The sequence below is a fragment of the Stenella coeruleoalba genome (genome assembly GCF_951394435.1).
Source record: "Stenella coeruleoalba genome assembly, chromosome: 14".
NCBI lineage: Eukaryota > Metazoa > Chordata > Mammalia > Artiodactyla > Delphinidae > Stenella > Stenella coeruleoalba.
Genome location: NC_137160.1, coordinates 21,291,075 through 21,306,261, shown reverse-complemented (window position 1 = coordinate 21,306,261; position 15,187 = coordinate 21,291,075). Strand labels below are relative to the sequence as shown.

General features: G+C 35.4%; 1 protein-coding gene across 1 annotated transcript in view; it reads left to right on the top strand.

Annotated features, from left to right (window-relative positions):
• DCC (DCC netrin 1 receptor) overlaps positions 1 to 15,187 on the top strand; it is a 1,193,354-nt gene that overhangs the window by 556,501 nt on the left and 621,666 nt on the right. Inside the window, 2 exon segments of the mRNA XM_079943413.1 lie at positions 7,491 to 7,641; positions 8,848 to 8,984. Coding sequence (XP_079799539.1) covers positions 7,491 to 7,641; positions 8,848 to 8,984 — 288 coding nt within the window.

Below are 15,187 nucleotides of genomic sequence, written 5' to 3'. Positions count from 1 at the left end.
GGTTGGCTAAGCAGCCAGCAGGTGGACAGTAGGTTAGCTTGAAACTGAGGATACAGACAGAGGCTCTGTGAAGTTAAATTAATTTGTAACTCTTATGCCTGGGAAGAAATCAAAGAGAATATCCCATTGTAGCCTGCAGTGCCCTTTTATTTCCAATTGGAAAAGTGTTTGATATTCCACTGAGGCAGGAATTTAATAAAGAAATCAAGAGTATACAATGAGGGAAAAAGGTTTTGCATTCAGAAAGCATAAAAATTAAAAGCAAATACTAGTTATTTTGAGGAAGACAGTTGTAAAAACCAGTATTTTTTTTTTCTTGCTGACACAGATGCCAATGGTCCATCATTAAATTTCTCTATGCCTCAGTTATTCTTTAGATTCTGCCATGTTAAGTTTAGTGTTGATGTTCCTAAACAATAGTTTAGGAAAATGGCCCCATTAAAAAAAAAAAAAAGTCATTGCAGGGTAAGAATGCCTTCCAGTTTGCACAAGATAGTCCTGGTCACACTTGATGTCCTGGAATAATTATAAAGAGAGTTACCTTTCATTCTGAAACATATCCCAAGTTGCGTAATTTATATATTCAACCTGGTCATGGATCATGAAGGAAGGCAAAATTATGTGGCCCCAAGGCGTTTGGGAAAACCTGGGAATGCAGAGCGTCAAATCTAGCTTCCAGCTGGCCTCACAGATTCAAAAAATTTGGCCAGTGTAAGGTCTAACGAAACCTTTTTTTGACGGGTGGGGAGGTGGGGTGAGGAGGGGGGGTGAGGAAATGTCTTTAAATGGAAAATATTCTCTCCACTTTCACTAGTGCACTTTCTCCATGCTTCTTTAGTACATGGGCCCTGAGGATAGTTGAGTTCTTACTTCTGAATTGCAGGTTAAATGTGTCAGTTTATTGATCCAAGATGCTTTTTTGTGTGTGTGTGTGCGGTACGCGGGCCTCTCACTGTTCTGACTCTCCCGAGGCTCCGGACGCGCAGGCTCGGCGGCCATGGCTCATGGGCCCAGCCGCTCCGCGGCATGTGGGATCTTCCCGCACCGGGGCACGAACCCGTGTCCCCTGCATCGGCAGGCGGACTCTCAACCACTGCGCCACCAGGGAAGCCCGATCCAAGATGCTTTTTAATTTGCAATGGCCTGTTGCTGAAAGAGAATGATGGGAAATATTTAAGTTTTGCACTGCTTTCCTAACTGCAAAATAATAATGATGATTGTTGAGGAGGAGGAAAAGGAGGAGAAAAGGTATATTTAATTTATCAATTTCTACTTCTACTTGAACGATGCAAAATTATTCCCATGTTGAAAGGAAATGGGCTTCTTGAATGCCTCAGAAAACTGCTTAATTTGTTGAGACTGTGGCTATAGTAGGTCTTCAAAGTATGGTCTATGAACTCCTAGCATTTCTCGAGATGATTTCAGGGGATCTGTGAGGTCAAACCTATTTTAACAATAATCCTAATGTGTTGGGGCGGTATTTTTTCACTATGGTGACCTAAGAATGTCTTTGATGAAGCAGTAAAAATTATTAATTTTATTAAATATTGATTCTTAAATACATATCTTTTTAATATTCTGCATGTCAAAATGGGAAATAAACATCAAGGATATCAAAGTACAGTGTTTTCTGAGGGGTAAATGCTTCCGTGATCATTTGAGTTTCAAGATGAATTAGCTGCTTTTTTTTGGGGGGGGGGGACATCATTTTTACTTGAAAGGACCATCAGCAGGAAAACTGTAGCTATTCAGACTTGAGTACTAGTTAGACATTTTCTCAAAAATGAACGAAGTGAGTCAGTCAGTGCAAGGAAAATAGTATTTGCTCACAAGGATGAAGTTCATGCTTTTAAGACAAAATTAGAAATTTGGAAATCTTGTATCTGCCACGGGGATCTTGACAGCTTTGCAATATTAAAAGGCCTTTCTGATGGGATTGGTGGTGAGAGTAACAAATGAGATTTTGTGATACTGTATAATGAAATGTGTCAACATTTGGAAGATATGTCCCATTCAGTGTACCATTCCAAATGACCATTGATTGATGTGACTAAATCAAGCGTGGGCAAAAAATATTTTCAAAATGCAAGATAGACCAATGGATTTTTATATAACATAACACAAAATGTTTATTTGATATGGTGTCAGATTTCACAGTACAACTAACCTTCAGGAAACTCCTTATTGAGTTTTGGTGCAGTCTTTAAAGATAAAATCTACAATTCTCTGAAAAGGCTGCTAAAAATACACCTCCCTTTTCCAACTACATATCTATTTGAGGTCAGATTATTTTCATGCAATTCATCCAAATCAGCGTATCAGAACAAAGTAAATGCAGAAGGTGACACAATCTAGTTATTTTCCTTTAAGACACATTAAAAATGTACAGAAATAAAAGGTACTACTAATAATTTTATTTTGGAAAGTGTAGTTATTTTTTTAAATACTATTTTTGGTGAGGTGTGAATACTTAATATTTTAATCTCTGTTTTGATTTTTAATATGGTAACTATCTATAGCTATAACTGACATAAACAAAAGCTCTTTGGGTACCTCAATAATTTGTAAGAATGCAAATGGTTCCTGAGACCAAACAGGTTGAGATCCACTGTTTACATTATTATTCATTTTCCTGATGATTGTAGATCAGTCCTTTCTAACTTAGATAATAGATTAAGCCAACGTAGGCCCAATTTACTATTTAAAAAGTTAGGAAGGAAGGAGGAAGGGAGGAAAGGAGAAAAGGAGGAAGGAAAAAAGAAAGAAAAGCATAAGTAAAAGCAGCATGTTGCCATAAGGTGTTGCTAGAATTTAATGCGATCTGTGTATGTCAAAGATCTGCATCGCTGGAATGACTGCTTTCTCTTTATGTATGTACCACCCTCTTCGTCTGTGCGGAGGATTAGCTCTACCTCTACTAGCATGACAATGAGATCAGATCAGAGAATCAGGCTAACATTTACCTCCCAACAGGAAAAAGCTAAACTGGGTTTTAGTCCAAGCAAATCATGACTGCTTATAATCCATTTAGGAAACATAGTTGTGACAGTGTGTGTGCATTCACTTCCGTGAGCATCATATGAAAGAGGTCTGCTTTTGAAATTTTTGATATAAAAATTTACATTAGAAGAAAAGTCATTTTTTTCTGGTTTGATTTTAAAGCTATTGCCAAATATGTTTCCTAGAATCTACCCTTGCATATCCGTCCCGTCTTTTAATTGTAAAACAGATTACACATGCATAAAAGTATATGAAACATATGTCAGTTTGAAGAATAAAAATAAAATGACCATTTGTGTACCTATCACAAATTTATGAAATAGAACATTTCAGACTGGTATTATATGCCATTTCCTTGATGAAATCATGTTTATTATTTTACTGGATTTTTTTTCATATTCGTATTAGCTGAGTAACTCCATTTGGTTCTGAATAATCAGTGGCCATGTAGCAAGAACAAAAATTCTTTTTATGAATAATTACTAATTCCATCGTAGTTCAATTAAAATCAATTTAGTCAGCAAAGGTCATGACCTAGAATCTTAAGTTCACTCCCCCCAGGGCTTTTTCATCTATATTATTATGGAGCCTGGAGGGAGAATTTTCATTTGCTCTTCAATATTTGCCTTGTGTTTTAGTCATTAGCTTTTATAATTTCTTTGTTTCTTGTATAATTTCCATCCACTTTGCAACACCAGAGTTTAAAATAACTCTTTACTCTAAAAAAATATATGTTCTTATTAAAAAAATTTAGAAAACACAGAAAAATCCAAAGATGGAAATAAAAACTACCCACAATTTTATCATACAAATGTAACCTTGGCAATAGTATCTCTGTCCTCTCCATTTTAAAACTTAAATACATTTTCTTGATGTTCTTCTAAAAAAAAAAACAAAACACATTTTAATGGAGAAAAATAAGGGATACATCAAGATTAATCATGTTTCTTTAAATAGCCAGAATCACCCTAATAGTGAAAAAAAAAAAAACAAACAGAAACCAAAAGTCAAACTAAAAATAACAGCAACTAAAAAGGTTACTTGGTATTTTAAATATTTTAAATAGCTGGGATGGATTTGTTTTGTTTTCATTCATGTGTATATTTCAGTTATCTATTGCTGTACAACAAACCACTCCAAAATGTAGTGACTTAAATTTTTATCTCTTATAGTTGTGCAGTTTATCTGAGCTGTTCCTCTGCTGGTTTCAGTTTGAGTCACTCAGGCATATTTGACCGAGGTGGGAGTGTTAAGACGGCCTCACTCTCATGTCTGTCAGTTGGTGCTGGTTTTGTCTGCGAAACTCAGTCATCCTTCTCATCCTCCAGTTGCCTTCTCATCCTCCAGTTGGCTAGACCAACACGGTCGTTTCATAAAGACCCATGGCAGAAACTTGTATGTCTTCTTGAAGCCTTGTGCCCAGAACTCATCAGTATAATTCCCAACACATTCTATTGGTCAAAGCAAGACACGGGGCCAGGCCAGATTTAAATCATAGGAAAGTGGACCCTCAACTCTGGACTGAAGGAACTCAAACAATTTGTGATCATATTGAATCTGTCACAATGTTGTGAAACATATGAACTATTTACTATTAAAGACCATTTCCATTAGCTTTTGGGGGGAACTTCCATAATATTAGAATTTATTAGATTGGATAATTACAGAGAAATATCTTCGGAGAAATAGAACCAGATTTCTCTGCCAAAAACTGACATTTCCATATGTATGATCAGGGTGACACATATGATCAGGTTCCAATGTCTATGGAGGAGCAAAGATAATAAACGTAACTGAAATGGACCAGGTTGAGATTGAAGTAATCTAGAATATATATGCTCTGTCTAAAAATAGCAGATGCTTCTTTCCTGGCACTGAGCCCAGTGATGCCTGAACTATTAATATTTTAAGATACAGACAAAATCCCATCATTTTGTGTATATCAATAAGCTGATTCTAAAATTTACGTGGAAAGACAAGAGAATCAGAATAGTGAATACAATACTAAAGAAGGAAGTCAGAGGATTCACACTGTCTGACGGTAACTCATGATAAAGCTGCAATAGTCAAAATATTGTTATATTGTCAAAATAATAGGGAAATAGATCAATGGAACAATCAGAGCTCTCAGAAATAGACCCACAGAAATATAGTTAACCAATCTAGACACAGGCCTTATACCTTTCATTAAAAAAACCCCACGAAACCTCCAACTGGATGATAGACTTAAACATAAAGCACAAAACTATTAAGAAAAAACTTCTAAAATACAGGAAAAAATCTAGGTGATCTTAGGTTTGACAATGAAGTTTTAGATACATTGCCTATAAAATAATGCATGAAAGTTGGACTTTGGGAAAATTAGTACTTCTTGCTCCGTAAAAGATAATGTTATGAGAATAAGTTGAACTTTGTGAAAATTAGTACTTTCTGCTCTGTAAAAGACTATGCTAAGAGAATAACAAGCCACAGACTGAGAAAGTATTTGCAAAGTACACATTTGGATAAAGGACTTGTATCCAAAATATACGACACATGCTTGAATTTCAACAGTAAGAAAACAAACCAATTTAAAAAATTGGCAAAAGATCTTAACAGACACCTAAGCAAGATATATAGATAGAAACTAAGCATATGAAATGCGTGCAATGTCTTAGGTCATTGGAAAATTGCAAGTTAAAACAACTATAAGATTCAACTGAATATCTATTAATATGGCTAAAACCAAAAAAAAAAAATGACCATGGTAAATGCTTATGAGGATGAACAACAGGAACGCTCATGCATTGCTGATAGGAATGTAAAATTGCAGAACCACTTTGGAAGAGAGTTGGGGAGTTTCTTAGAAAGATAAACGTAGTTTTACCATATAATCTAGTAATCATGCTCCAAGGTATTTACTGAATTAAGTTGTAAAGTTCTGTCTAGAAAAAAATCTGCACATGGACATTTATAGCAGATTGTTCATAGTTACCAAACCTGGAAGCAATCAAGGTGTCTTTCAATAGGTGAATGAATAAAGAAACTTTGGTACAATAGAAAAATACCCAGCAGTAAAAATAAATAAGCTATCAAACTACAAAAAGACATGGAGGAACCCCAAATGCATAATTGCTAGGTGAAAGAAATCAATCTGAAAAGTCTATATACTATATAATTCCAACTATATGATATTCTGGAAAAGGCTCTACTATAGGAATAGTAAAACCACCAGTGATTGTTCATAGTTTGAGATGTAGGTGGTGGGGAAGAGATGAATAAGTGAAGCTCGGGATTTTTTTAGGGTGGTGGAACTATTCTATATGCTACAGTAATATTAGATATATGATGTTATGCATTGACAAAATCCATAGAACTAGACAACACAAAGAGTGAACCTTCAGGTACACTCTGGACTTGAGCTAATAATAATGTATCAATATCACTTTATTCTTTGTAACAAATGTACCACACTAATGTAAGGTGTTAATAGTAGGAGAAACTCAATGCCGGGGATGGGGAAACTAGTATGTGGGAACTGTGTACTATTCATTCATCTTTTGTAAATTAAAATAAAATATAAAAATATTTTAAAAAAATAACCATTTTGTGTTACATGATTTTCTGACAAAAGAAAATATAATTGAGTTGAAATTTTGGCTCTTCCATGGATGAATAAGTAGTATTACACTTAGGTCCCAGGCAAATTTTCTTATAGCTAGAAGATAAAATTATATAGGTTTTATTTGATGTTTTCTATAATAATGTAGTGTTATACAGTATATGTAGCTGAAACATTTGATGAATAGGCCTCCATTATAAAGATAGCTATTTATTTATTTATTTATTTATTTATTTATTTATTTATTTATTTATTTGCGTTCCGCGGGCCTCTCACTGTTGTGGCCTCTCCCGTTGCGGAGCACAGGCTCCGGATGCGCAGGCTCAGCGGCCATGGCTCACGGGCCCAGCCGCTCCGCGGCATGCGGGATCTTCCCGGACCTGGGCACGAACCCGTGTCCCCTGCATCGGCAGGCGGACTCTCAACCACTGCGCCACCAGGGAAGCCCAACAACAGATTATTAACACAATTCTAACGTGTTTTTCTGATCTTACTTCCCAAGCCACAGAAGCAATAAACAAAGCAGAAGGAGGTGGAATAGATATCAGTGGCAGGCACACTGAAAATATCAAAAAGGTAGTGATACTGTCTTGTTCTTCGATGACAATAAGTCAGCAAGGCCTGTAGCCCACACGAGTGACTTGTAGTCTCAAGCTTTCTCCCTTTGCCTTATACCATGATGTCAACAACAGATAAGACTATTCTAATATCCTAATCCTAGAAAATAGGCATGGAAAAACTTCTAGGAGTCTATTCTATAAGTTTCATTGGCATCTTTCCATGTTTCTTTCCTTCCTCTTCATCGCAGTGTCTTGTTAGAAAAAAAAAAAAAAAAGTTCCAGATACATCATTTTTCATAAAAGATGTGTCCCTGTGCTTTTTTCCACAGACCCAGGACTGCATAGGCAACTGTATTTTCTGCAAAGACCATCAAATGTAGTAGCCATTGAAGGAAAAGATGCCATCCTGGAGTGTTGTGTTTCTGGCTATCCTCCCCCAAGTTTTACCTGGCTACGAGGAGAGGAAGTCATCCAACTCAGGTATTATAAATTTAGGACTTTTGTGAAGTATATGTTACTATTTATCTTACTCTAATTTGATGTAAATACCTAGTAATACTAGGGTTTTTGATAATAATTGAATATTCTTTCCACATTCCTTGGCATTAGACAGTATATAAAAGACACATACCCACTGGGATAAAGGAATGGGGAACAGAGTCAAAATCCATGAGATCAATTCTAAAAGGAAATTTAGAAAGTCATTGTTGCTCTTGAGATGATCCTAACCACAGAGGCTTCAGCAAAGATACTTTGGAGGATCTCATCCTGAAGAAGTGGTGTAGAGAGTGAAATACTTCTTAAGAAACCAACTTTCTGCATTTGAATGTATAGCAAGACATGATAGGGTCTGTGCAGTTTTTTTTTTAACTCTGATTATATCTCTCACCATCCCAGCTATAACAAATATTCAAGATAAGACAGAATTTTGGCTGGCTTTAAATTACTGAACACTGATATTAAGGCATACTTAGAAAGCAAACTCTTAATAGAATGGAATACTGAGTCTGAAACATTTTGATGAGAATGAATTAGATTTCACTTAAGAAATTAATTTCATTGATTTTGAGATCTGGTGTTCTAAATAGAACATTTATATTCTATGGTAAGATAGGTTCATAGGGAATAAGCTTATCTTTAAGTTTCATCTACCCTAAGTGTTTATTTATATAACAGTAATACATAGTATGGTATCACAATACTTCTGAGAATACTGAAATATGCAATACATCCGGTTGGAGCTTCCGCATGTGAAGATGTGTTCTCTGAATATGGTCAGGCATGCACAGTGCACTATGACATGTGACTTTGTACAAAGATTACTAAATTGGATGTCAGGACGTAGGACATGGACTTCCACTGTGGGTAATTACTTCTCTGGACCGGCGGTTCTCAAATCCAAAGTGGGCCAAATTATCTTTAAGTTTCTTTTCAGTACTAACATTAGTTCCAAGTTGAATCTACTTCATTTCTTTGATCACAGCACACAGTATTCCAAAGGGAGTGGTTTACCTTGAAGGGATTTTTGAACATAAATGTAGTGTTATTAAGCTCCCATGAAATAGAGTTTTTTCTCCAGTTTTATAAATGGAGCTTTTGTGGAGTTCAATTAAACCTTTGAATACCTTGCCTGATATAGATATATGTAAATCTACTCTCTAATGTCATATGTCTTCTGTCTTACAGGTCCAGAAAGTATTCTTTATTGGGTGGAAGCAACTTGCTTATCTCCAATGTGACAGATGATGACAGTGGAACTTACACCTGTGTTGTCACCTATAAGAATGAGAATATTAGTGCCTCTGCAGAGCTCACAGTCTTGGGTAAGTTAACGGCTTGAGATGAGTTTACATTGTACCCTTCAAAATATATCACCGTGATGCTATAAATGCTTATCACCAAATTGCTTCCTATGTTTATTAGTGTGAAATTGCAAAGCCCCAATACTCCACACATATGCTTGCTCTACGTTGATTAATTGCACAGAGGTTAAATGTAGTATTTGAATACTCGCTCATTGATTAAAATCCAGATAGATCACTCTTAGTCTAATTATTCCCATTACATAACTGAAACTTAACAAAAATTATTATCTAAAAAAAGGGGTAAATAGCAAATGAGAGGCTCCAAAATATCTGGGGGAAATAAATGAAGAAGTGAATGAGAGAAATTGTATAAAAAACTAGGTACTTGAGTAGAAAAGTTAAATGTCATTTGAGATGACAGGGTTTCTGACATTAAACTCAGATGTGTTGGTAAAATTGTTCAGTTAATATGGAAATGCTGTAGATGTTATGTTGAAAGTGAACCATTAAAATCAAATACATCTAAAGAAAACCTGCATAGCAAGAATCTAAATAAATGTAAGTTCATTAAATTGAGTTAGGTAGGGTCACTGTGTTATCACTGCAAATAAATAATTCTTATATGCGGTAGCTCCTCAGTCAAACAAAATGTTTTATTATCCACCAGGTTTCTTTTAGCCAGTTTCATTTGAATCATGTAGTTTAGAGAAAGTGCCTTAACATTTGAAAAATCAATTGATTTTTCCTGTAACAACACCAAAAACTTGTTTATCAGTCTTTGAATATTTTCCTCTGGAATAAATCTTTTTACCATTTAAAGAATCCAGGTAAAATCATAGGCTTCTTAAGAAGTTATTCAGTAAGAATGAAAAGGTGTGGTATAATGATGATACCTGCTAACCTATATCATAATATTATTATGCTATCCATTTTGCTTTAAAGTTTGCATTTTGCTTTAAAGTGTATTCAGGAAATGCTTTCATCTGCACACAGGGTAGTAACATATATGATAAGTGAGGCAATGGAGTTGTTTGTTCTTTGATCAAACTGTAAATATTAAACTAAGAATAGGCAAAGGACTCTAATTATTTGGTTGTAGAGGTAGCATTATTCTAACTAAAATATCAGCTAACTTTAAAATGGCAACAATTTAATTTACTCATTTTATATGGAAGTTTTTTTGTGAAACAAAGAGCTTCTACATTTGTAACATCAAAGTACAGTAACAGAACAGCTACCATAGCAATAACCTTGTAGTGTGTATTACTGATTGATTGTAAGGCAGATATGGTTATGGAATGAGCTAGAATTTGTGGTGATCAGAGCTAAACCTCTAACTGCAAATGCCTGAGGTCTAATTTTATACCAAATTAATGCACATATTGAGACATGTAATGCTTCATTGATATCTAAGTCAAATGTATATAAATACTGATTTCTGAGGAGAAACTAGCCAAGAAATATGTGTATAGACATACATATACGCACATATTTTGACATTCGTGGCATCTTCCTCTGTGTGTTACTGTGCACGTATGTATGTTCTCCAGTCCACGTATGTATGTTCTCTAGGCCTTGATTGTTGAGCATTATCTTGTTTCAAAATTTTATTTTTTAAGAAAGCGAACACTAATTTATCCTTATATATTTTTGTCATTTATTTGCTTATATCCTGAGGAAAATTATCAAAGAAAAGTTTATACTCTCACCAGCAGTGCAAGAGTTTGCCCCTCACAAGGGTGCATTTTTCTATTAATTGCCTATCTAACAATTTTATAAAATTGAGTCTCTTTGTTCTAATTTACATCCCTATAAAATTCAGATTATTTTTATAGTTTCACTGGATATTTGCATTTTATATTTTGTGACTTACTATCAGTCTTTTTTGATCTTCATAAATTTATTGAAATAGTCATCTTTATCTGGTTTATTTGCAAGAACTCTTTATATAGGAGAACAGTAATAATGCTCTATATGCTCCGTGTGTGTGTGTGTGTGTGTGTGTGTGTGTGTATTTTGTTGTTTTGGGTTTGGTTTGGCTTGGTTTTAAGTTTCAAATAGGGTACCACATCTTTCTCTTTATGGCTGCTGGATTTGTTGCCTTTAGACTTCCATTTTTATTCTAAATGCACCATTCTATTTCTAAAAATCTAGTTACAGATGTTGAATATGTAAATTAGAGGCATTGTTAAATTTTAAATATAGATAGAGCTGTGATTGTATCTTGGTTTTCCCCCTTCCTTCCTTCCTTTCTTTCTTGAATCCTCTTGGTAACTGCGTATACATTTTAAGGATTTCCCACAGACTTAATATGACTTATAACTATTGTAGAAGGCACGGTTTAATTTAGGATGTGGTTGTAACACTGTTTTAACTATTCTGCCCAGGTTTTAAAATAAGTGTCGATATAGCAAAATCTTTGATATAGTCTTTGACTATCCTGATATAAGCTTAAGTTCATCCTGCAGGACTGAGTTCATATGGAAAATAGAATTTATTACTTTTTTTAAGGAAAAAATACCTTCATTATCAGTGTTACTTAAATTTGATTTTCGTCATTTTTAAGAATTTAAGTGTAATTTAAATTCTTCATAAGAAAAAATTCCACAAGAAATCCAGGCTTGTGCTTTAATCATGGATTTTATCAAACTCTTGTTTTGCCTTTTAACTCATGGTTCTTTCTTGCACTTAGATTGCCTTTGAGTGTGAACCGGCACGAACTAACAGACTATTCAAGTAGGATATAATTTTATATACAACAAGATAAAGAGGAGTTCTGTGGTCTTCCTCAAGAGTTTCAGAGTTAATGTCCGTTAAATATCATTTAAAGCATATACATTCTAAAATGAAAATTGAACGTTCCATAATATGTAAACCTATTGAAGAAATCTATATTAGATGAGATTAAGGACAACCTTGTCTGAAATAAATTAATGTATGGTTAATAATAACCATTTATATAATGTTTCTGACCTATAAGAATAACCATCAATACAGTATTGGTAGACCTCTTTTGAGTACATGCATTGCACTGGGTTCCAGAAAGGCTACACAAAGGTTTGAAGTCTGGCTTTATGCCCTTGCAATATAGTTACAAATTCATAGTCAGGTACCTTACTCAAAAACCTTTTGAGTAAGGTTTTTTTCCATACTGCATGTAAACATGGGATCTGTGAAGCTGTGAAGAGTTGATAGTCTCTGCTTTCGTAAAAGATAGAGCCTAAACCAATGGTGACAGGAGAAATGTGGAGATGAGGATCCAGAGGGAGGCTCTTTGAATACCGTTGCAAGCTTATATTTTGTTTAAATCACTAAAGCCATGATTATTTTTTTAAACTCTCGTTTTTAACAGGGATCTAAAGAATGGTATTCTGTCAATTCTTATTTTCAAAATGTCCAGATTTCTGGCTTAAGAGCTATAATCACCGTTTCTGAACATAAATACATCCTTTTCTCCATCTACCCGTTACCCTCACGCACACCTCCCTGCACACATCAAGACAACACTTAATAAGAATTGAGGAGATTTACCACTGCCTTAGGTCTCGATTCATTGTCCAAAGCAATGCAGAAATGCATATGTTAAAAAGCTATTTGATCTTTAACCAATGAAGTGCTTGACCTTGGACAAAGCCTGTGCACCCTTGTCCATACGCTCTCAGAAGGAGATGGGTGGAAAGTTCACTCTTCAGTAAAAGCCATTAGGTCTAACATCAAAGAGAAAATGAAAGTATTTTTGAATTTTCCAGAAAAGATTCTAGAATTCCTTTTAAAGCAGTCTGTAGCAATACAAGCAATATGCTGTTAAAAGTTGACCTTTGTGTGTAGGTTTTCTCAGTTATTTGCCTTAGGTTGGCTAGAAGTGTCACAAACTGGCTTTGTAGGACACAAATAATTCTACTGGGTCAGTCTTTTACACATAATTGAAAACTTGAAGCGAAACCTAAGAGTTCATATCTTCCACCCGACAAGTGGCACGTGTTACTTTATCTGGTGTTTGAGTTTATGCTTCTCCCAAGTAAACACCTTTGAAAAGAAGTCCTTTGAGACAGGTATTACCCCTTCCTGAAACTCCTCCTTAAGGTGGCTGGGATCCATGTGTCACCCTTTAGGAATGTGTTCAGAAGAGCTCTCTCTACTGACCTGAGCATATTCGCCTTACACAGATATGTTCTTTAAGCCTAATGGTGGTGGATTCAGAATATTAAATTATATTTCAAAATATATAATATTTATACATGTATATATACATATGTATATGTACATGCATACACATAATATACACATATTCTCTATTTCTAAGAAAATTTCTCTTCAAAATCTAGTCCCATATTCTCTCAAATGCTTATGGTTATCTCAACCATTAAATAATATATTGATTTTGCAAATAATTAGATCATAGACAAAGCTATTCAGAAAGTTTTAGAAAAACCATCTTAAATGTGAGTTGAGAGCAGATTAAGATACATGGGGGAAGTTAAAGACCCCTGTTTAAAAAATATAATTCTGTAATGTCATGGGTTAGAAAATTCCACCGTAGTAGCTCACTTTCTTCTGAAAATGCTATTGGACAATAAAAGAGCTGGCTGGGTATATATATAATGAGCCAACCAATTACAGTTTCTAGTCCCAGGTAGACAACTGAGCCACAGTATTAGTAGTAAAGTAGCACCCAACTGTTGGGTGCCTCCTGTATACTCTTTCAAGTACCCTTTGGGCATCGAGAGACATATGACACAGATCCAGGCCTCAAAGACTAGTTAGGTAAACAGACAAGAAGTAGGCAATTACTCAAAAAGTCAAAGAACAGCTGGGAGAGAGGGAGGTGTGGGACCCTGAATAAAGATTTCAACAAAGATGAAAGAATGGGAGTTGGGGCTAGGACATTGGGAGGAGAGGTGGAAGGAGAGCCTTCTGGGCAGGGGGAAGGAAGTGGGCAAAGGTTTAGAGATAAGCAAGGGATGGAGAAGGGGGAGTGATTATGGGTACAGAGGGAATCTGATGGTGGAGTGGAAAAGTGGTATAGATCCTGACTATGTTGCTAACGTGGTTAGATTTTTATCTTAAGGGTAATGGAAAGATATGGAAAGATTTTTGAGTTGTGGCTTACCAACTTTTCATCTTGTTTAGTTATCTAACTCTCTTATCTTCAGTCCCTTCTTTTGTAAAGAATGATAATTACTTCATCATAGGATTTGATGACTACTTGGGTATGAGAATTGGGAGAGAAGGGTTCCAGAATATAGCAAGGCACAGGTTTGGGTGCTCCGGGAACTAAAGAAATGTAAGATGCTCTTCCAGCCCTCATGAGAAGCCTAGAGCGTAGTTGCAAAGATTAAGCAAAAACAAACTAAAACAAAATGCCATAAATATTGAAACATCCCATGTATTCTCTTCATAACCAGTTTTCCTCATCTATAAAATGTCCATAGCAACAACTGGTCCCTGCATAATTCTCACAAATTGTGGAGGAATCATATAATGATGTCCTAACAATACACAGAGATAGTTATTTTAGAAATTTAGAAATCTCTAAATTTAGATTTAGAAGTATCTAGAAACATAGACAAAAAATCAGGTTTGTGGCACAAGGATGATATCCAAATTCATGAAGCATTTTATATTTTTTACTTTCCTCTGTTCTCTATGGCCTGCTAGTCATTCTTTCTTCCCAGCTAGATTGTGAGAAACTTAAAAACTGATGCTGTGTCTTTTTTGTCTTGGCCACTCAAACCCTTGGTTTGTTCTCAGGCTCATCTGAGTTTGAAATATATGAAATACAATTGAATGTGCATTGTACATCAATTATCTGACTTTCTATCAAAATATTTCATAAGCTCTCCATCGAGACTCTTGTTTTTTTTCCTACCCCACTGTTATGCGCTGAATTGTTTCCCCCAAATTTCTAGGTTGAAGTTTTAATCCCCACTGTGACTGTATTTGGAGAGAGGACCTTTCAGTAGGTAATTAAGGTAAATGAGGTCGTAAGGGTGGGGCCCTTATCCAATAGAAATGCTGTCTTTATAAGAAGAGGAAGAGGAGATGGGGTGTGTTCAGGGTGGTATGGCAGTAGACCACCCTGTCCCTTCCAAACTCTGGAACTTTCCCACACTGCCTTCCTCCTGCCACCTTTCAGATGCTTCCGGGCACCTGGTGTTCATTGAGTGCCCTCTGTGCCTGGTTCATTGCTGATTTCTGTGAGGCTTTATAAAAGAATGAGA